Here is a 24285-nt window from a genome sequence, read left to right as displayed (position 1 = left end):
AATTTGATGTAAATCGTTTCGCGTATTTCATTTTCAAGATTGTGGACAGCTTAACTTGCAGCTACACTCAACGTACAATGTATCTTTTCCAAGATGTTTCGCTTTTCCAATCGGTTTAACATAGTTAATCGCATTTTTTAAAAACTCATCTACGAGAAATAAATATAATTTTATTCTATTATAAATCATATAATCATATGAAGTCTTAACTTCGATATACTTGCATGATTATGTGATTTATAAGACAATAAAATTATTAAGCATATTATTATTTTTATAATTAACAGAAAATTCAATCAACCTTAAATAAAATAGAAAAATCTATCTTAAATATAAAAATAAAAATTAATGAAACAAAACTATGACATTCTATTATTAATAAGATATTTTACTCTCATGACATCCTGTTCACATAATAATATGTAGCACAAAACATATTATTCCTTTTCAATCGTAAGTTCAAACTTGATAATTATGAGTATGGTGTATGACGGTCTTTTCTTTGCTCATCAAAGGGGTATTCAATCCGGAAGTTTGTTTCATAATCTTTTTCTCATATATCCCTTTATTACGCGCAGCCGTTTCGTGCACGCAAGCGCATTGTTCTTACTGCAGAAAGAGAGAGACCACCTATAATTACACACACACCTGTTCAGTCATGCTCGAGCTTCTAGTTTCGTCTGACCATCTGTTATCCATAAACTCGAAATAACGTATGACGAAATTAATGAAAATTCTCAACAGCTAAAACAGACGTGGCGAACGTGAATTTCGTGATCAAATTTATTACGTATAAAATTTTAATTTAAGAAACATTAATTAAAATACCAAATTATTAAAATACCATCAGAAATGAAGCTAATCACGGAACGCTCGTCGAAAACAATTCCAGAAAACGAAAATCATTTCAATTATGCGGTGCAAGTGACTCGCGTTATTCTACGAATGATTGGTGCGTGGCCGATCCCGAAATTCGCATCCAACGCGGAGAAAATTGCGATCCGATTGCAGAACGTTATTTGCTATTTTTTATTTGCGTTTATTCTCGTGCCTGGTCTTTTATTAGTATTTCTGAAAGAACGCGATGTCAAACGGAGGGTCAGATTAATGGGACCCCTTCTAAACTGTTGGATGGGTTGCATGAAGTACAGTCTATTCATTTATCACGCGAAAGAAATCCAATCGTGCCTGGAACAGGTACAACAGGATTGGCAGAGCACCGTCAATTGGAATGATCGACAAGCGATGCTATCCAAGGCGAGAATAGGCCGAAAGTTCGCCATCTTCTCCGCTGCCTTCATGTACATCGGCGGGCTATCTTACCGTACCATCGTACCGCTCTCGAAAGGACGAATGTTAACACCGATGAATACTACGGTAAGAGCTCTCTCATGCCCCAGTTACTTTGGCAAGTTCGACGAGCAAGCCTCGCCAGCGTACGAGATCGTATTTACCCTGCAATTCTTCGCGGGGTTACTCACCTATTCGATGACATGCGGCGCGGCCGGACTAGCGGCATTTTTCATCATGCATGTTTGCGGACAGCTGAGTGTCTTGATCGGCAAACTGCAGCAACTTAATGACATGACGGAGCCCGAGGATCGAACTGTTGCGACTTTGTTGGCCAATATTGTGGAACATCAAATAAAAGTAAAAAAGTGAGCCTATAAAAATGATTAAATGAAGGAGAGAAGTTTTCATAAATAATATTTTTTTAAATTTTTGTTACAAATGAGAGATAATCATAAAATATAATTGATATAAAACAGAAAATTATAAAATATAATTGATATAAAACAATATTTTTTTATGAGTTATGACTATTTTGCAGTGTATAACTATTGTATAATTCTCTTCAAATTATAATTATTATGAAAAGTATTGTGGAAATAATTTTAATATTGCAAATATTAAATAAGCTATAATGAATTTTTATTTTTAAATTATTAGATATCTCTTAGAATTGTAATAGTGTTCTGAATGAAATATTGCTTAAAAATATTATCAATTATTAACTAGATAAATTGTTCATTTACAGTTTTTTGAAACAAGTAGAGGAAGCTATGCAATTCATATGGTTAGTGGAAATAGTAGGATCTACTGTTCTCTTATGTCTCGTAGGATATTACGTTATTATGGTAATCATGAAGAATACTTTCCATGAGATTTTGCATAATCAATTTGATGTTGATAATTATCAAACAGAAATTTGTAGCTAATATAATATACATTATCAAATCATTATAATTTATTATTATAATTAAATAAATTTATATAATAAAATTCATTTATAATGTTAACTGTATAGGAATGGGAAAGTAGCGATTCTACAGCTGTGTTAACTATGTTTGTGATGCTCATATCTTTCACTATTTCCATTTTTACTAATTGTTATGTTGGTCAACTTTTGACAGATCAGGTATCGCGGTATTTGCATTATTTTTGTTGTGAAAATTAAACACCAACGTTGTCAAGTACTGTCTAAAAATATATAATCGATAATTATAACAGAGCATCAAGGTTGGATTGATAACATCTACGATAAATTGGCACCGTCTTTCATATAAAAGGGCTCGTTCTTTAATCCTGATAATGGCAATTTCTAATATTCCGGAAAAAATCTCTGCAGGTAGAATGATGGAAATGTCTCTACCCACATTCAGTAACGTAAGTATAAAACAATGTAAAAGTTTTTCGTTTTTGTTTGTCAACCATAAATCACGAAATCTGTTTCGTTATTTCATAGATTATCAGAACATCGATGACGTACTTTAATCTGCTTCGAAAATTCGTCACGTGATTTCATATTGTTCAGTGAATCTTCCATGACTTAGATACAATATGAGATACTTAAACATTTAATCGGTAATTGTAATTATTTTTGACACAAATGGACAAGGTTTGCCAACGAATATTTCTCTTTTTTTCATTTCATTTTTTCACCTTTAATGATAATTTTCGTAAGAAATCAGATGCAAAGTCTTCTAATTAATTTACTTACTGAAATCTAATTGTAGATATTTAAATTGGATATGACTTGACTCCTTACTTCCTTAACAATTCACAAATGATGACATTATCAATAAATGACATTCAATTTAACGGGTATTAATCCATTTGTAAGGTATAATCTATAATCTAATACAAAGTATTACTTTCGTAAACCAAAGAATATTTTCGTCTCTGTGAATCGATTTTATAATTACTTGTGGCAAAAAATCGCGCACACGCAACCCCTTAGTATCGAGTTCTAGCTATGCCGAACCACCGTGGTTGCGAAGGTGATTCACCCACGCAGACGCAAAAGTGTACATATAATGTAGCTGACAAGTTTCGTCATAGTTTCGTCTGTCAGTCGTGATCGCGCAATCTTCTCGCGAACAAATATCAGAAGAGGATCCGTTTCTTTTGTCGCTGGTCTATATCATGTTCGAACCCACAGATTTACACAACGCTAAATATGAGGATGACATAAGATATACCGTGCAAGTGCATAGGCTGATCTTAGGATTGATCGGCGTGTGGCCAATTTTGGAAAAACCTCGTCTTCGAGAGAGATTTTTAAAAGGACTCCTCCGAGCAGTGTGTTGCTTACTGCTGTCCTTCAATCTAATACCATGGGCATTGTACATGTTTCTGATCTTGGATACGTTCAAGAGCAGATTGAAGATGACCGGCGCGCTTTGTTTTTATATTATGGTGCCCACTATGTATTGCACCCTTATGTTACGAGAAGATAGCATCAGAAAATGCGTGAAACATATGGAGAAGGACTGGCAAAATGTCAAAGATGCGAACGATCGTAAAATTATGCTGGATCGGGCGAAAGCCGGGCGTTTCATTTTGATTTGCACCACGCTATTTTTGTTTGCCAGCGGCTTTACTTATCGTCTGATACAGCCGATATTTCGCGGCAAGATCATCGTCAATGAGAACGTCACTATCAGACCGCTAGTGCAAGGCCATTATTATATCTTCTTCGATCCGCAGTGCAGTCCCGCTTACGAAATCGTGTTTTCGATACATTTACTGATCGGTATCTTCATATATATCATTATGGCGAGTGTTTGTGGCGTCACCGCATTGTTTACCATGCACGCTTGCGGACAACTCGAGATGCTGGCCACTTGGCTGGAAAATTTACCAAACGAGGCTCAGTGGTCGAAGAGTCATGTCATTGCTCGAAGATTGGCAGCGATTATCCTGCATCATATAAGGATACGTAGGTAAGCAACTCAAATTCTGCATTTTACGTTAATTTTTGATTTATTAATAATGATTTGTTAATAATCGATTTAATTTTTCTGCATTTACGATTTTTCTTTTTCTTTAAAAAAATTAAAATTAATTATTTTATGCTTTTGAAGATTAGCTCTACAAGTGTTTACTTGTTAAATATTGAACTCATTGTCAAAAAACTACCATTTATCTGTTGGATTATTAATCTTATAATTCAAGACATTTATAATAAAAATATTTTATTAACTTGAAAAGAATATCTTTAACAAAGATGTAATTTTAGAAATTATCCGATGCAATATCGATTTCTAGATTTTTACAGCACATACAACATCTTATAGGAAAAATGTGTTTTATCGAAATTATTGGTAGCACTTTAGTGTTGTGTCTGCTAGGATATTATGTGATAACGGTACGCAATATAATAGTAACATTTGTTAATAACCGATTTTTTTTACATCGCATGCAGGTCTTTAACGTATATACAGTAATTTTTTAAATAAATTATATAATATGCTTCTTTATATATAGGGATGGGAACGGAACGATGCACTCTCTTTTTTGACATATGCCATAATGCTCGCATCTTTTACGTTCAATATTTTTATATTGTGTTACATTGGGGAAATTTTAAATAGTCAGGTAAGGTATACAGATAACAAAAATTAATATGTATATAGGTATAATAATGTATATAAGTACAACGTCAAATATATTTATATAATAGGAGAAAAAATATATTAAAATAAAAAATAATAAAGAATACGCAAAGTTTAAAAAAACATTATTATAATGGGACAAGAAACATTAATAAAGTACACTCTTTATACTTTGCACAGGGGAATAAAGTTTATATAACTTGTTGCACACTCGATTGGTATTGGTTACCTAGTAAACAAGCTCGTTATCTTATCCTAATAATTGCAATGGCTAATTATCCTACAAAACTCACGGCGGGTAAAGTGATCGATCTTTCATTTAGCAGTTTCGGTGCTGTAAGCAATTTTATTTCTTTTAATATGACAACAAATATTTTTTTGTTTTATTATTAAATAAAATTTAAATTATTTTTATATTTAATTCGTATATATAGTGTATATATATATATATATATATATATATATATATATAATAAAATTATTATATTAAAAAAAAGAAAATTGTGTTACACGTGAGAGCGTATTTATTCTTCTTTATAAATGTACATTTTTATCTATAATATATCTATATAAATACAATATATATACATAATATATTATATATATACATATATATACATATATATATATATGTATATATATGTATATATATAATATATTATGCATATATACGTTTTATTTAATCTTTTTAGGTTATCAAAACCGCGATGGCGTATTTAAACTTGCTACGGACAGTCACTGTGTAATCGCGTAATATTATATTATACATATTATATAAAATCATATTTATTTATATTATATAGAACATGTGTTTATAATTTAAATTCTAAATACATTCATCCATTTTTGTTTTTGTTCCAAAGATTTTTATTAATATTCTAACACTATATATCCACCCATTTATTATTTAAAAAAATTATAATATAATATATACATGTTTTAATTGTTTATAAAAAATTACTAATAAAATGATTGCATAGTTACAAAATAATATCCAGAATAATTTTTAACCATTTTTCAGTCTGATCCGCAAACTGTTATGAAATAAAATTCAAAGAGAAATTTTCTTTTTCGTCATATACACATTACAGAAATCAAATCATCAGCTTATGCGCGATCTCTTTCTATGCGATTTTCTAAAATAAAATCCAATTTAAATATAACTTTCTTGCCTGCACCAAAGCTATTCTAAAAATTACATTACAGAAAACAGCTTTGAGAAACAAGATGTATGTACATTGTGTCTCTCAGGTAAAAGAAAGAAAGAACAGAATATTGGAAGACATCATTTTTAATCATCGACTTATGATTATCATCGATTAATAATATATATATATATATATATATATATATATATATATATATATATATGTATAATAATATATAATAATGTATTATATATATATATATATATATATATATATATATATATATATATATATAAATAATGTGGCGGCTTTAAGTATAGCAATGATCTGTTTTATTATGTCACAGTGCTGCTGGCTCAAGATCAATGAAAAGGATCGAGAAAACGAGAGTTCTACGTATCCGATGCCAAAGATAATCATTAACATTTAATAGAGTGCCTCCAACAAAATTTTTTATTTTATCTAACTGTCCAATTCTTTGCTCATAATGTCATAGTGGGCACGTTTAACAACATGCATGTTTACGATTAGATATTCATAGATGAACTATCTGATCAACTGTCAGGAAGGCGTTAATAATACTATGGACGACAGATTGGCGAATTACTCAACTGTGTGGTATCTTGAAGTAAGTCCAATTTTGAAATATTGTGTGTGTGTGTGTAGAAATGTGTATTGTTTGTCAAAGAGATAACAATGTCAAAAATTAAATTATACTATTTTTACATTAATGTTGTGCAATAATAAAATTTGGTAATAAAAATAAGTTGGATAATTTTAACATTTCCAAGGATCATTATTTAATAAATATATCAACATGCATGACAGATTGTAGAAAAAATAAAATGTATAATACATAAATATAAGACAAAAAAAATAAAATAAAAATGTTTAAGTATTTCGTATTAAAAAACTCGCATATTTTTCTTCTTACAATTAGTCTGTATTTATCCACTACAATTAACGCAAATTTAAGAAAGACAGACTCATTCCATTTTTATACTATTTCATGTACGAATTACATATATATATACACTATACCTTACATTATATTACTTTAAGGAAAAAAATCTTCAATCTTTATGGAAGATTCACGAAAGATACTCAGAAGATAACTGTGCAAAAAATGCAAATCTCGTATATTTAATTCATGAACAGTAGCAGAAGTAGTTCGAGAGAAATAGTCTTCCCTCATCTTAAGTCAATATGACTATAAAATGCACCCTTCATTGTCCTGATGTGGCTGATAGCATAACTACTTATTTCTTGGAAGGGAAGCTACGCGAAACGGCGCAGTCGTACTTTACTTCCTGCGCTTATATCGCACAATCCTTTCAGTAGCTATCGAGTTCCCGCGCTTTAACGATGTACAAAAACCCTATACAGAATTCGAAAGCCCTCACGTCTACCTACGATTATAAAAGAGAAGTGCAACTGAGCATTCAACTGAATCGTTGGATACTGAAACCCATCGGCGTTTGGCCAAAATCAGTAGAAACCTCATGGATAGAAAAATATATTTATATGCTAGTAAACGTGATTTGCACCAGTCTTATTGGCTTCCTGTTCATACCCTGCGCTACCTTTGCAGCGCTCGAGGTAAAAGACACGTATGATACTTTGAAGCTCTCCGGACCACTAAGTTTTTGTATAATGGCCGTCATTAAGTACTCCTCTCTGATCTTCCGCGAGAACGATATCCGCAGAGGTATCGAGTATATCGAGAACGATTGGATGAATACACGTCATTTTGAAGATCGGATCATCATGATTAGAAATGCTAAATTCGGCCGTCGTCTCGTAAAGATATGCGCGCTCTTTATGTATGGTGGTGCTGTGTTTTATTATCTTGCCATGCCACTTAGCAACAGCAAAGTTATGGATAATGATAGAAATTTGACGTATCGGCCTCTAGTGTATCCGGTCGCCAAAGTAATCGTCGACGTGCGATACAGTCCCATCAGTGAGATCTTCTTTTGGGTGCAATGTTTGTCGGGCTTCATTGCGCATTCCATCACTGCCGGTGCATGCAGTATAGCCGCCGTATTCGCAATGCATGCTTGCGGTCGTCTGGAGGTTTTAATGCAATGGATCGAACATTTGGTGGACGGCAGAGAAGATTTTCACGGCTTGGATGAGAGATTGTCAATGATTGTGCAGCAGCACATTCGAATTTTACGGTAAGTTTTATCGACTCTAGTTCTATTATATTTATTATATTTTTCTATTATATTTATTATATTTCTATTATATTTAACTCTCGAAAACAAAAAGTAGTATCATGACAATTATACGCACGAAACGCGTAGAAGCAATTTTACATTTTGCTTTGCATGTATCAATATAAATATTCATATTATATTTTATATTATATTTTCGTTTCATTTTTTTACATTTTTAAATATCTATCTCTATAGAAGTTGCTATTAGTGTATAGTAATTGAAAAGAATAGAGAAGATTTAGAATACATATAAATATATATAATATCTATTTAAATTCTATATCGCATGAAATATTTACGCATGAAAATTTGTTCAATTATTACATTTAAAATATATTGCAATTATATTTTATATTACATTTGTACAATTAGAAAGTATGTTTCACAAGCGATTTAACGTCCACTGATCAAGATTTAATGATTTAATTATTAATTATCATTAAAAAAAATTATATTGTTTCTCAAACATTTTACGCGATAATGCACTCGTTGTCTTCCAGTTTTATATCGTTAACGGACAAAGTACTGCGTGAAATATCTATCGTGGAAATTGCAGGATGTACATTAAATATGTGCTTTCTTGGATATTACACTATCATGGTATGCATAAACTACATAACACAAAGCGCACTGTTTTACATAATATCGAAGATCAAAATTTACAATGACACGTATAACATATTCAAATACACAAGAATATTTATATTGCAGGAATGGGATAGTAATGATCCTGCACGTTACATAACGTATATTGTTTTACTTCTATCTTTTACATTCAATATTTTTATTTTTTGTTACATTGGCGAACTTATTGCCGAGCAGGTATAGTTTTCATTCTCGAAATATTCCTCTGCACTTTTGATATAAACGTAATGTGTAACTCAAATCTGACAATTATATTTTCACAATATATTTATATAAAAGAAATATTATAGTATCTGTACAATAATAGCATTTGAAATGCGCACTTTTATTTTTTGAAGAATAAAACTCATTAAGCGTAGATATACTTATAAAAAGAATTTTATTTATACTTGCATCTTTATATTTTTTGAAAAATGAAATTTTTATCAGTAAGCGTGAATGCTTATAGAAGAAATTTTATTAATTAGAAAAAGAACTAAAAAACTAATCCTATGCAAACAGTGCCAAAAGATCGGTGAAGTCTCGTACATGATCGAATGGTATCGTTTACCAGGAAAAAATAGTCTCGCTCTTGTATTAATCATCGCTATGTCCAGATCGTCTATCAAATTTACTGCCGGAAATTATTTCGAGTTGTCTCTCTGTACCTTCGGTGACGTAAGTAATACACACAGTGTCAATGCTTATGTGTTAAATTTAACAAATAATATATATTTAATATATATTTAATATATATTTAATATATATTTAAATTCAACAAATAATACATATTTATGGCTTATACAATGTATCATTAATTCAATCTATAGGTAGTTAAAACATCTGTTGGCTATTTGAACATGCTTCGTACGTTAACTTAGTAAGTCTATTATATGTGTAGAAATTATTGCAATTATTGATTTAAATGCCAATTTATTATATGATCTCTTCAAAAAAAGAGAAATCAAATATGTATAGACATTATATGATATAAAACAAATAAAAAACTCATGTATCTGCGTATAAATATTAAGAAGTATTTGCTTAAAAAATTTAATGTGCATGTATGTATATCGAATGCGTTTACATCAAATTTCTTTTCACTATAATCTGTTTTGTCTTTTTTATTACGTAATATAAAATTAAATAATATTGAAAAATTTTTTGAATTCATTTCAAAGTTTGAAGAAATAAGATATATAGCATTTATAATACCACACACAGAAATTGCACAGAAATAATGTTGCTTACATACTTCACTATATTTACATCATGCATCATATATCATGGATGTATATCTATATCGTGTATATTTTTATATTTTATTACATAGTTAAAATTTCTATTGATCCTCCTCCTGATCAAATATCTGCATGCTATATAAATATAAGCAACTTTTTTGTTTATTATATTTTTAAATAAAATAATGATATAGAAACATAGATCAAAAGTGCTTGTATAATGTCAAAAAATGGATAAAATTGCATAACGAAATGATATTACATACTTGATTCGATTCTAATAATTTCGAAATCAAATGTTATAAAAATAATCAACGGAAAAATGATACAATTATCTATTGTGACTCTTTCGGAGATATAAATCTATTCGATAATTTATATTAATATAATTTATTATATAAAGAAAATATATATATTTTTGAAACAAGTTAATATCAGCAATTTTCCATAAATTTTATATAATTCTATTTTTCCATAAGATTGTATATTATTTTTTACGATTGTATCGTCTTAAAAAAAAACACTCCTAAGGACTACTACTTAATAGATATCAACGTGCATAATGAATTGTAGAAAAAAAAGTTTGTGTAAATATTAATATAAGACAGAAAATCAAATTAAAAAATGTTTTTTTATATTTTATAATAAAAAATTTTTATATTTTCTTATTCTGCATCTATACACAATTAAAAAATTTAAAAAAGAAAAAATTTAAAAGAAAAGAAAAAATTATATCGTTTTTATACTATTTTATATATGAATCATAAAATATATATCAACAATATTTCATAACACATACATATTATAATCTGCAATACTTTAAGGAAAAAAAATTATCAATCTTTGCGGAAGATTCACGGAAGACTCACAGGAGGTAGCTGTGCAAAACACGCAAGCTTCATATATGTAATTTATGAAGAGCAACAGAAATAGTTTGAGAGGAATGACATCCCCTTTTATCTTCTTATGAAAGTCAATATGAGTATAAAATGCACCCTTCATTGTCCTGATATGGTTGATCGTATACACTACTTATTACTTGGAAGGGAAGCTACGCGAAACGGCGCAGCCGTACTTAGCTTTCTGCGCTTGTATCTTTGCACAACCCTTTCAGTAGCGACCGAACTCCCGCGCTTTAACGATGTACAGAAATCTTACGCAGAAGTCTAACGTCGTCGCGTCTACCTATGATTATGAGAAAGACATGCAGTTGAGCATTCAGTTGAATCGTTGGATACTGAAGCCGATCGGTGTCTGGCCAAAATCAGCAAAAACCTCATGGATAGAAAAATACATTTATATGCTGGTAAACGTGATGTGCACTAGTCTCATTGGCTTCCTGTTTATACCTTGCGCCGTCTACATAACGCTCGAGGTAGAGGACACATATAATACCTTGAAGCTCTCCGGACCACTGAGTTTCTGTCTGATGGCCGTCATTAAGTATTCCTCTCTAATCTTCCGCGAGAACGATATCCGCAGAGGTATCGAATACATTAAAAACGATTGGATGAATACACGGTATTATGAAGATCGTATTATCATGATCAGAAACGCGAAGTTTGGCCGTCGTCTCGTGGTGATATGCGCGTTCTTTATGTATGGTGGTGCTGTATTTTATTACCTTGCAATGCCATTCAGCAATGGCAAGGTCACAGAGAGTGATAGTAATTTGACATATCAGCCACTGGTGTATCCAGTCGCCAGAGTAATCGTTGATGCGCGATACAGTCCCGTCAGTGAGATCTTCTTCTGGGTGCAATGTTTGTCGGGCTTCATTGCGCATTCTATCACCGCCGGTGCTTGCAGTGTAGCCGCCGTATTCGCGATGCACGCTTACGGTCGCATGGAGGTTCTGATGCAGTGGATCGAGCATTTAGTGGACGGAAGGGAAGATCTTCGCGGGAACTTGGACGACAGATTATCGATGATTGTGCAACAGCACGTTCGGATCTTACAGTAAGTAATTTTGCGACTTTAAAGAGTGGTTTTCTTATATATTTCACTCTTGGAAATGAAAAGAGAATAACGACACAATCGTGTGTGGTAAGAGTAGAAGCATACTATGAATATACAAATTTATATTTATTAATATTATAATAATATTATATTTATATTTCATATTATATTGTTATTTTACTTTATATTTTTAAATACTGTTCTCTCTCTCTCCTCATTCTCTCATAAATGGTGCTACTACTAATAATACATAGTAATTGAAAAAAGTGGAGTATGTTTAAAATACAGAGATAAATAATATAAATTCTATACAAATCACGCATAAAATATTTGTTCAGTTATTATATTTTAAATATAATATTGCACTTATTTTCATTATATTTTATATTGTAATTGAAAAGTATAAATGGATAATTTAGCATCACAGGCCAAGAGTTAATAATTTAATTAACATTCTTTAAAAATATATTTTTGTTTCATCTTACGCGTGCCTGATGCCTTCCAGTTTTATATCGCTAACGGAGAAAATATTGCGTGAAATATCTGTCGTGGAAATCACGGGATGTACATTAAACATATGCTTCCTTGGATATTATGTTATTACGGTATGCATATCGTACAAAAAGTACATACCGCCAAGTGCCTCATCTGTTTCAAGTAATATCGAAGATTATTTACGATAATATGTGTAAACGTATTGAAATAAAATTATCTTTATATTACAGGAATGGAATAATAAAGAACCTGCACGTTATATTACGTATATTGTTCTGCTCATATCTCTTACATTTAATATTTTCATATTTTGTTATATTGGCGAACTTATCGCTGAACAGGTATAGTTCTCATTCTCGAAGTGTTTCTTTGCACTTTTGATAAACTTAATGACAAATTTTACAATAAAATTTCTACAGTATATTTATGTAATAGAAAAAATATAGTATATATACAATAATATATAGCATATACAATAATAAAATTAAAAAATACGCGCATTTTTACTTTTTGAAAAGTGAAAATCTTATCGATAAGCGTAAATATGTTTATAAAAAAAATTTATTGAATTTATAAAAAAAATAATTCTGTGCAAACAGTGTAAAAAGATCGGCGAGATCTCATACATGATCGATTGGTATCGTCTACCAAAAAGAAAAGGTCTCGCTCTTATGTTAATCATTGCTATGTCCAATTCGTCTGTCAAATTTACTGCTGGAAATTTCTTCGAGTTGTCTCTTAGTAGCTTCGGTGACGTAAGTAGTGCACAATACCAATGCTTATTAAATTGATCCGTGAACATATATGTTCTAAATATCTCTCATTCAATCTATAGGTGATTAAAACATCTGTCACCTATTTGAACATGTTACGTACATTAACTTCGTAAAGGACTGTATGTATGTAGAAATTATTGCAATTGTTGATTTCAAAAAAATTTAAATTTATGATCTTATATTTAAGAAAAAAAGAGAAATAAAATATATTTGAATATGCTATAATAAATTTATACGTACATATATTCAGAAATATTTATATAAAAATTTAATGTGTTTTTTATATTTTTCTATCAAATTTCTTTTTATTAAAATCTCTCTTATAGATAAGATTTTATTATATATTGGATAAAATTATATATTATGATTTTCAATGATATCTTGGATTTTAATCAGAAATTAAGTAATAACTTCAAATTGGAACTCAATAACTATTGCGGTAAAGATTGCGAATAACTTTCCATTTTTTAACTTTTACCCGGTTATATCTTCTTTAGTATGTACATTCTTTAAAAGAAAAAGGATTTACATTTCTTTCTGACACACAAGGCTACGAATTACTATCTCATGAGCGGTACCAATTATTGTTTGTTTCTGAATCTGTAGTTGATTTATGTGATATTGAGGAATACCATGACAGGTTGCGTGATACGAGTCCATCATTTGTGACTATGTTTTAACAAGATTGTTCATACCAAGCTGAACTTATAGTTATACTCAGCGTACAATCTAGCATTTTCAGGATATCTCGTTTTCTCGATCGAGTGGTAAGTTATATTTTGAAGAATTTGTTAACGAGAAACAAAAAATCTTACTTAGTATAGATATATTTGATGTGATTTATAGTAAAATAGAATTTTTCGACTTGTCGATCTTTCTTAATTAACAAAAATGTGCATTTTACATTTTTAAATAAAATATAAATCTATCAAAAATTTACAAAACAAAATTATTATTCACACTTTATTATTAATAATTTTGCATATATTTATTAAAGATTTTGTCTTATATGAATACTCACAAGTAAGACATTACTTATTAGAATACATATCAATATGCAGGTAACAGATTATAAAAAAGAAATGAGTTTGTATATATACAGAAATATAATAAGATAGAAAATAAAATATATACTATTTACTACAGTTTTATACTCGAATCACATAAATATACACAAACAATATTTTATGTATGTACGTGTTATAATTTGTAATTTTAAAGAAAGTCATCAATTTTTATTGTTTACGGAAAATAACTATGCGAGAAACACAAGCTTCATGTATATAATTCATGCACAGCGGCAAACATAGTTGAAGAGGAAAAGTAGTTCTCTTTTATCACATCTTATGATAGTCAATATGACTATAAAATGCACCCTTCATTACCTTGATATGGTTGGTCGCTTGACTATTTCTTCCTCAGAAGGGAAGCTATAGGAAATGGCGCAACCACCTTTCCGCGCTTGTATCTTTGTAACCCTTCAGTAACTATGAAATCCTGATGCTTTAATGAAATGGAAATCCTATGCAGATTTCAATTTTGTTGCAAGTATGATTATGAAAGACATGCGATTGAACATTCAGCTCAATCGTTGGATATTAAAACTGATTGAAATCTGGTCAAAATCAGCCGAAATCTCATGAGTAAAAACATACGTTTACATGCTAGTAAAAAAAGTACGAACCGTTTTTTTTCACGTAATGCCGAAGATAAACATACGTAGTTTTAAATCATATAATATGACATATGATTTAAAACTGCATACATTTATTTCTAGTATTACTTGAACAAAACGATCCATAATATGAATGTTTTCAAATATAAGATCTTTACTTTACAGGAATGACAAAGAACCTGCAAATCATATTATATATATATATATATATATATATATATATATATATATATATACATATATTATTATTATAAGATATATTATTCTTCTTATGTCTCTTTATTTTCAATATTTTTATATTTTGTTACATTGATGAACAGACATAATTTTTACTGTCAAAGCATTCTTTTGCATCTCTCTAATAAACTTGGATTTACTTTACAAATATGTCTTAATAATATTTCTATAATAATTTATGCATTAATAAAATTCAGAATATGCACTTTCATTCTTTTTTTAAATAACTTTTATTAGTATAAGTGTAAATATATATATTATTATTAAAATAAAAAAAGTAATTCTATAAATAGTACAAAAAAATCTGCGAAGCGTCATCTGATCGATTGGTATCGTTTACCAGGAAGGAAAAATCTTGCTCTCATATTGATGATTGCTACGTCAAATTTATCTATCAAACTTACTGAAGAAATTACAGAAGAACTTATAGAAATCTCTTCGAGCTGTCTCTCAGTACTTTCAATGACGTAAGTAATGCAATGTCAATGTCTATTATATTTTTTCAGAGTGATTTACATATAATTCATTCAATCGATGGGTGGTTAAGATATCGGTTGCTTACTTAAACATATTACATACGTAAACTTCTTAAAATTTATCTAAAGTGTACAAATTATTAATGTAATTATGTATAAACAGTCAATTAATTGTTCCCCATCTCATATTAAAAAGAAAAATAAAATAAAAATATAATTTTAATAAATAGAAAATTTATGTGTGCATACTGAAAAATATTTGTTCAAAAATTTTAATATATTTTTCACATCTTTTCCTATAAAATCTTTCTTAGCATTATGTTCTTGTATGTGAGGCAATATGAAACTAAGTGACTTTAATAGAAAATAATGCAAATTTATTTTTAAGAAAGTATTGAGGAAATAAGGAAATGATAAGATTAATATATATTCTTTTAATATTCTATCACAAATAAAATTATGACATAGGAACATAGATTACAACACATTCAAAATTATTTGAATGGATTCTAAGAATCTCGAGATCAAATACTATTAAAAACATAATTATAGAAATAATTAATTATGTTTATTGCAACTTTGGAATTGCTATTCGATAATTTCAATATTAACAGTTTAAAAAAATATTAGAACAAGATAGAATTGGCAGTTTTGCTCAAAAATTATTTATTCGATTTTAATTGATCTATAATATTTTATTGTATTATTATATTGTAATATCTTTTATTATTTGAAATACTTAGCACTAATACATACCTAGTAATTAAAAATATTGTAATGCCATAATTGAAAAATGTATATGTGTAATATGTATTTTTTAGTTATGGCATTTTATGTATGAGATATATAATATTATAAATGTCTATAATAATCTGTTATAACTAATATTAAGAATTCGTCAAACAGTTTCGTTGAATAAGTTGAAGGTACTGTAAGTATCGATTACGTTCTGTCTCTCAGTAATTTTTTTTACTGTTCGATATATGTCCGCGCAAGCGTTAACGTACTTCGTTGGAAAACGCAATCAGCAATAGTGATCAGTAGTAGTGCGTCTTCCGCGAATCAACCATGAAGCATACCTCTAGCAAATCTATCGTAGAAGTTTATAGACAAGATAACGATTATAGTCTTCAATTGAATCGTTGGTTCTTGAAATCAATAGGAGCTTGGCCGGAATCGACGAATTCAACGATCAAAAATATTCTGATAAAAATTCTGCAATTAACATGTCATTCTTTAATAGCTTTCACCGTAATACCTTCTATACTATATATTCTCTTCGAAGAGAAAGACATCCGCCTAAAGCTCAAGGCTATAGGGCCAACGAGTCATTGTCTCATGGGCGGTATCAATTATTGTTCGCTTTTGCATCATAACAATCGGATACGGAAATCTGTCGAACATATGGAGAGCGATTGGCGTATGATGAAGAAAGAGCGAGATCGAGAAGTGATGCTGAAGAATGCAAGAGTAGGTCGTGTTATAGCGGGTATTTGCGCGCTGATCATGCAGGGTGGTGTTCTTTGTTACAACATAGCGAGAGGAATGTCACGGATAGTCGTGATCGTCGGCAACGAGACAATTACAACGGGTCGCTTACCATGTCCGTCTTTCAATAAAATTGTGGATACCAGAATCAGTCCGATATATGAAGTTGTACTTGTGTTACAATGTCTCTCCACCTTCGTAGTGAATAATGTCACAATTAGTGCATGTGGTCTCGCCGCTGTCTTTGCAATGCACGCTTCCGGTCAACTTGATGTAGTAATGTTACGTCTCGAAGAACTCGTCGATGAGAAACAAGAGCTAAGACTGGCGAATGTCGTAGAGCATCATTTGCGAGCGTTGAAGTAAGATCAAAATTATATACAAGTCAATTTTTTTAATTATCTACTAAATGACACAGTCATATTTGAATTTTTGAATTTTTACTGACATTCTCAGATAATTCCATGCGAGCGCTTAAGATTGATTTCTTATAAAATCCAATTTTTTAATTATAAAGATATCGAAAACCTATAAAATGCTAAAGATTATTGGAAATTATTTTATTGCACTTTTTGCAAACATTTTATATTATATTTGTAAAAAATGAACTATTTTAGAATTTAAAAATATTAAAAATCTTTTGCCAGTTATTATAAATGTATCAATTACAGATTTCTTTCACGTATGGAGGCAATTTTACGACAGATATGTTTTGTAGAATTAGTTGGATGTACATTTAATTTATGTATGTTAGGATATTACACTATTACGGTACGCCAAAAAATTTGAAAAAAAAATCTATGACAATTACATATCTTTTTTTCATATTTTCATATTAAATGCTATCAATTTGCATATCTTTCCAGGAATGGTATGAAGAAAGTATGAATACTATAATAACATATATCATGGTACTCACATCGATGATGTTCAATATTTTCATATTTTGCTTCATTGGTGAACTTGTAGCGGACCAGGTAAAATAATCATATATATATATATATATATATAAATTATTCTCATAACTTACCTATAATTAAAATACTTTTTATTCTTGATTCACGATTGATTCAACTTTTGCGACAGTGTAAAAAAGTTGGTGAAGCAGCTTATATGATCAATTGGTATTATTTACCGCATAAAACTGTCCTTGGTCTGATTTTAATAATTTTGCGATCGAGAATTGTAATCAAAATCACGGCTGGAAAAATATTTCATATGTCTATCGCAACTTTCGGTGTTGTAAGCATATGACTTCTATAAAACAAATTTAATTTCTAAGATTCTCTATTATGTAAAAAGTAATACAAATTTACATAAAACATAATCTTTATTCGAATCTATCAAAATATAAATTAATTATATGTTAAACATTTCAGGTAATTAAAACATCTGTTACATACCTAAATATGCTTCGAACTTTAACTATGTAAATATTGCATGAGAAAGACAAAATATAATTATTTTATAATATATTTTATATATAGACAATATATGAAGTGAAAATATAATTCCTATATGTAGATATTAATTTTTTTCTTATATAAATCTGATTCATATATATAATTGTTAAAACGCAATATATAATAAATAAAAAAATATAGAATTCTTGAATTGTATATAATTATATATAACATGTTTAACAAACGAATAATCTTTAACTAATTTCTCAATATTTTATATTTTATATTTTATATTATAAAAATTTGCATGCGTTTTATTTTTTATCTTACATTTATGCATAAGATTCAAAAGAAAACAGATTTCAATTATTAATTAATATAAATATTCACAAACATATTTTCCGTATTTAACATCATATTTAATTTTTCACACTTGTGTTTTTACGTGAAATTTCTTGAATAAGTTCCGAATACTCTTATGTATTGATGATGTATAGAATCTATGAGTAAAAATCGAAATCAAACACGAATATCTATAATTATAATAAAGACATATTTAACATTAGTATTTAGCTCAATTTTTGAAAATTTGAAATCAGCCAATCCTTCATGGATAAAGAAATTCATGTATTTGTTGATCAACATTATCAAATTGATTGGAAAATATGTACAATAATGCAAGCCTTACACACATAATACAAGATCAGTGATTGATATATCACGCAATACCATGCAAAATAAATCATATTTTTTTTTATATTGATTAAGATACGATTCTATGTCAGTTATGATTATAAAATGCACCCTTTAACTTCCTGACATGATTGATGATTTGATCATTTCCCTCAGGAAAAGAAAGTTACGCACGCAAGCACGTTGCATGATTATTCGTGCTTGAATTTTTGCGTGATACTTTCTACTCTCTTTTAAACTTTCACGTATATTTTTTGGTGAACATTTTTTGATAAATATAAGTATATATGCATACTAAACGCATTTGATAAGCTATTCAATATAATATCATATTTATTTCCGTATTTCTTCTAATAGTCATTTCACTTAAAATGAGTCGTATTTTTACTTATTACTTGAGAATATTATATCTCAAGAGTTTATCAAATATGAAATATTCAGAATATATTTTTAAGATACAAATAATATAACCAATATAATTAATATATATAAATAATATATATTAATTTTGTTAATAATATAATTAATAATATAATTATATTTTAATTAAAAATCAAATAAGATTGTACTCAGCTGAAATCTGATTATTCGCATAAAACTTGACTTGAGATTCAAGATATTAATGAAAGCAGTAATGCGCACTTTTCTTTGGAATTAATCTTTATAAATTATAATTTAATCATAATTTTTTATATTTAGATTATTATGTCAATAAACAATTCATCATGTTTTCACATAACAATTATGTAATTATGTCTTATCGACATAAAATGCCTTTAGAAAGGGATTTTACTCATACATCTAAAGGGATTTTTAAATATTTGACATAAATAAAAGCAATTTTTATTTTTGTATAAAAACAAAATAACAATATTACATACGATCAGTAAATCTTGATCAATTGCCATAAATTTTAAAATATGCAAATTAGTGTCGTATATTTTACAATTCTGTACGATCGCTTATAAAACAAAATGCATCGCACACACTGCACACAGTTTATATGTAATACTAGTCTATAGTTGCAAGTGGCGGTGCAACAAGTAGTCATTATCGATTAGTGCAATTCCGCCTCTCGAGACATGCAAACCTTTCTATAAAGAAGAATCTGCGCAATCGCTACATTAACTATTCCGCTTACCGTGTCGCTGAAAGACGCGATATCAAAAACGTTCAGTATTTCGCGTGCTTTCGACGAATTATGATGACTTCACTACCTGTTAAGGTGATGTCAGCTTCGGATCGTTCTAACGAGTATCATAATTATAGTATCCAACTAAATCGCTGGTTCCTGAAACCAATCGGTGTCTGGCCGGAATCGCGTGCAACCACCATCGCTGACAGAATCCTATCGAGGATCATACAGATAACGTGCTACGTTCTCATAGCTTTCACAGTAGTGCCTTGCATGTTGTACTTCTACTTCGAGGAGCAAGAGCTCGATATTAAGATGAACTCAGTAGGTCCCGTGAGTCATTGGATCATGAATGGGATAAATTATTCCTCGCTGTTATGGCGCGGCAAGGATATACGTCGCTGCATCGAGCACATGGAGAACGATTGGTGCACGGTGAGTAGAATCGAGGATCGCGTGGTGATGCTAAAATACGCCAGATTCGGCCGATCCGTAGCCGGCTTCTGCGCAGTCTTCATGCACTGTGGCGTGTTTTCGTACAGCGTGGTAAACAGTCTGTCGCCGATGATCGCCATAATCGACAATCAGACTGTCATAATGCGACGATTATCTTGCCCGTTCTATAGCAAGCTTCTGGATACCAGCCACGATCCGATGAACGAAATCGTATTAGCGATGCAATTTTTGTCCGGTTTCATAGCAAATTCTATCACGGTTGGTGCGTGCAGTCTTGCCGCGGTTTTCGCGACACATGCATGCGGTCAATTTGCCGTGCTCTACTCTTGGTTGAACGAACTAGTCGACGAAGAAAAAAAGAAACGATCTATCGAATGCAAATTGGCTAACATAGTCGAGCAACACTTGCGTGTATTAAAGTAAAGTATCGCTTATTGACTTTATAAGAAATTAATTTATAATGTATACTAACAAAAAAGAAGTCAGTGCGCTTAAATCTGAAATATTGTAATTTTAGTTTCTTATCAAACTTCGAGAAAATTATGAATCAAATATGCCTCGTGGAATTAGTTGGATGCACGTTAAATTTATGCTTGCTTGGATATTGTTCTATTAAGGTATAATAAAAAATATTATTAATATATTATTTAAAGCTCTTAGTTTCCCACTAATATTACAATAAACTATATGAATTGTTTCTTATAAAATATGATAAAAGAAATTAGTTTTTTACATGTCATTATATATATATATATATATATATATATATATATATCTCATTCGATAGTATACATTCATGAAATAAATCTAAGACATTTTTTGTTTGTGTATTAATAAATAGCTATCTTGTGTATTAATCATTCATTAAGGAATAGCTATAAATCCTGATCAATTGTTACAAATTTTAATTTTGTCAAAAAATAGAATACATACAAGTGAGTTATGTATTTATTATGCATTTTCTAATAAAAATAGAGGGAATTTTTTATGATATATGAAAGAAAACAATTAATTTATTTATATGTATATAAGAAAAAAGTTCACATGATTACTTGCTTTTAATTCAATATGTAATAAGAAAACAAAAATTTTAAAATTTTTCATTGAAATATTAATTATTTCTACATTCTTAAAGAATTTTTACTTTCTCAATACTTCGTATTGCAATTTCAGGAATGGAATGCGAGAAATTCGAAGACTATAGCAACTTATAGTATTTTGTTCATATCTATGTCTTTTAATATCTTTATATTCTGTTACATAGGCGAACTAATCACGGAACAAGTAAATTATATATTGCTTTTTTCGAAATAAAGATTTATGAATATAAAATTTTATAAAATATTTGTGCAATTCATATATAAAGATATATTTATTATATTATTTTCACAAAAATTAATTTCAGTGCAAGAAAGTGGGCGAAATGGCTTATTTTACAGATTGGTATCGGTTACCTCATAAAACTGCTCTCGGTATGATATTAATAATATCAAGATCTGGTGCTGTGATTAAAATCACTGCCGGAAAATTAATTCAACTTTCTTTAATAACATTTGGTGACGTGAGTACCTTTTAATAGCACCGCACTTTCATCTAAAATTTCATTATTTAATATATTACACTTCTCGTTGCATTTTTGCACACTTATGGATTATCTAATTTTAAAAAAGTTTGATATATAAAAATTATGTTAAATTTAAATAATTCAAATATCAAATATGAAACCTTTTCTACAAAATTTATTTTATTTAATTATTTTTCTTGTCTATTTCAGGTGATTAAAACATCTGCAGCATATCTAAATATACTTCGTACTGTAATTATGTAACTATAATATGTATAAAAATAGGAGCAAATTAATTCACATGCAATAAGAAACAATTAAAAAATCATCGGCTTTTAGTAATGTTATTTCCTTATTGATAATATGTATATTGAATCTTTGAACTATTAATAGTACCAAATAATATAGAAAAAATTAAAGTACATAGAAATACTTATTTTCTATGGGCACTTTAGAAAGCATGCAATATCAAAATTGCTGTTTTATCCTTTCCTCTTTTTATGATCTGCCTTTCGACATGAAACAGGGCCGAAAAAAGCAAAGATGCAACAAATTGCACTAAACGACTAGCATAAAATTCCGCTTACTTGCTGCAATGTGCTTTTCCTACACCAAACACAATCACGGAAATTTGCTGCAATACACATTTTCGTTGCGCGAAGATACTGAAACCAATAATACGTGCATTTTCATAAGATAGAAAACTGCAAACAAATTGAATATGAACTATTTAACATTATGCAGCATTTGCGCAGGCAAAGGCAATAGAAAATTTGCGAATAATATTTACATTTATAAATAACATTAAGTTTATAACTGAAAAGATTTTTTATTACCAAGTATATTGTATTATATATTATTATATATAGAATATTTGAACTTTACATCAAGTGAATTAAGCATCAAATATGTCTCATTGAATTGATCGAAAAATATCTATGTTCGATCGGATATTACGGATATGATTACGGGATGAAGATTTCTGCATCAAGATTATGTTGTATGTGTGGCTTTATTATTATATATTAAATAGTTAATATATATACTAACATCTTAATGCTAATAAAAAATGAAAAATTTAAAAGCTAAAAGTAAACGTGCCAATAAATATCATTAATCATCAAAAAAGTTGTTTCCACGTATTTCGATCTTTCAAAAATGGAATATGAAAGATACGAAAAATATCACAAGTTACGATGATCTTCAATATCTTCTTATTTGCATAGGCGAGTTTCTTATCGAAAAGGAATAAATAACGCACAGATTTGCATAAAAATTTGGCATATGCCGCATTAGTGGCATTCATAAAGAAGCTTGCATATTTTATTATTAATCACTAATCAGTTATTTTATGATTGATTATATTTAATATTTTTCTGAAATAGATATCTTAGAAATAAATATATTATCATATTTTATATAGTTTAAAAAAAAAACTTAGTAATACCGCCCATATAAAACTTATATTTTCTGAGCTTCTGAATAATTTATCTCAAGCAAATTAATATCTTATTTAAACATTCTTTTTTTCTTTTTCTTCGTTTCTTATTTAAATTTTCTTATTTAAATTATTCTATTAAATATTCTTTGTACTATCATCATATAAATTGTTTGCTATATCACATAACTCTTAGAATAAATTAGTCAAAAGACAATCCGCACATTAATTTCAAACAAATGTCACCGTATTATTTTCTCCAATGAAACACTATCAGTTTATTCAAAAAATCGGTTTGAAAACTAATATAATTATGCAATGTATCGATAAAATGCTTCATGTATCACATATGATCAT

At 29.2% G+C, this 24285-nt stretch overlaps 2 protein-coding genes across 2 annotated transcripts; both read left to right on the top strand.

The window, feature by feature from the left end:
* The first annotated feature begins 852 nt into the window (after nt 1–852).
* Nucleotides 853–9779, top strand: LOC145969446 (uncharacterized). Its single transcript, XM_083095631.1, has 16 exons — nt 853–1658; nt 2039–2138; nt 2309–2419; nt 2512–2667; nt 2747–2791; nt 3343–4226; nt 4552–4651; nt 4771–4881; nt 5079–5234; nt 5591–5632; nt 6588–6674; nt 7433–8226; nt 8769–8868; nt 8980–9090; nt 9415–9570; nt 9723–9779. The coding sequence occupies exons 1-16, from the start codon at nt 853–855 to the stop codon at nt 9771–9773; spliced, it is 3810 nt and encodes a 1269-aa protein (XP_082951757.1). The 3' UTR covers nt 9774–9779.
* A 1495-nt stretch (nt 9780–11274) lies between these two features.
* LOC145969378 (uncharacterized) lies at nt 11275–22754 on the top strand. Its single transcript, XM_083095509.1, has 15 exons — nt 11275–12092; nt 12598–12697; nt 12818–12928; nt 13187–13342; nt 13423–13472; nt 16644–16677; nt 16799–17601; nt 17911–18010; nt 18106–18216; nt 18326–18481; nt 20561–21345; nt 21444–21543; nt 22100–22210; nt 22332–22487; nt 22701–22754. Exons 1-15 carry the CDS (start codon nt 11275–11277, stop codon nt 22752–22754), a joined length of 3645 nt encoding a protein of 1214 aa, XP_082951635.1.
* The last annotated feature ends 1531 nt before the right edge of the window (nt 22755–24285 follow it).

Source organism: Camponotus vicinus, unplaced genomic scaffold, assembly GCF_025532165.1.
Source record: "Camponotus vicinus isolate PSW18456_S1 unplaced genomic scaffold, iyCamVici1.0 SCAF_1, whole genome shotgun sequence".
Taxonomy (NCBI): domain Eukaryota; kingdom Metazoa; phylum Arthropoda; class Insecta; order Hymenoptera; family Formicidae; genus Camponotus; species Camponotus vicinus.
The sequence above is the reverse complement of the archived record's forward strand: the minus strand, read 5'-3'. Positions and strand labels throughout refer to the sequence as shown.

Coding starts and splice junctions, on each gene's coding strand:
- LOC145969446 (XM_083095631.1), top strand. CDS start 853: ATGAAGCTAATCACGGAACGCTCGTCGAAAACAATTCCAGAAAACGAA. Junction 5,633..6,587: donor ATTTAAACTTGCTACGGACA/GTCACTGTGTAA, acceptor AGATATTCATAG/ATGAACTATCTGATCAACTG. Junction 6,675..7,432: donor CAACTGTGTGGTATCTTGAA/GTAAGTCCAATT, acceptor AACCCTATACAG/AATTCGAAAGCCCTCACGTC.
- LOC145969378 (XM_083095509.1), top strand. CDS start 11,275: ATGTACAGAAATCTTACGCAGAAGTCTAACGTCGTCGCGTCTACCTAT. Junction 17,602..17,910: donor CATCATTTGCGAGCGTTGAA/GTAAGATCAAAA, acceptor TATCAATTACAG/ATTTCTTTCACGTATGGAGG. Junction 18,011..18,105: donor TAGGATATTACACTATTACG/GTACGCCAAAAA, acceptor ATATCTTTCCAG/GAATGGTATGAAGAAAGTAT.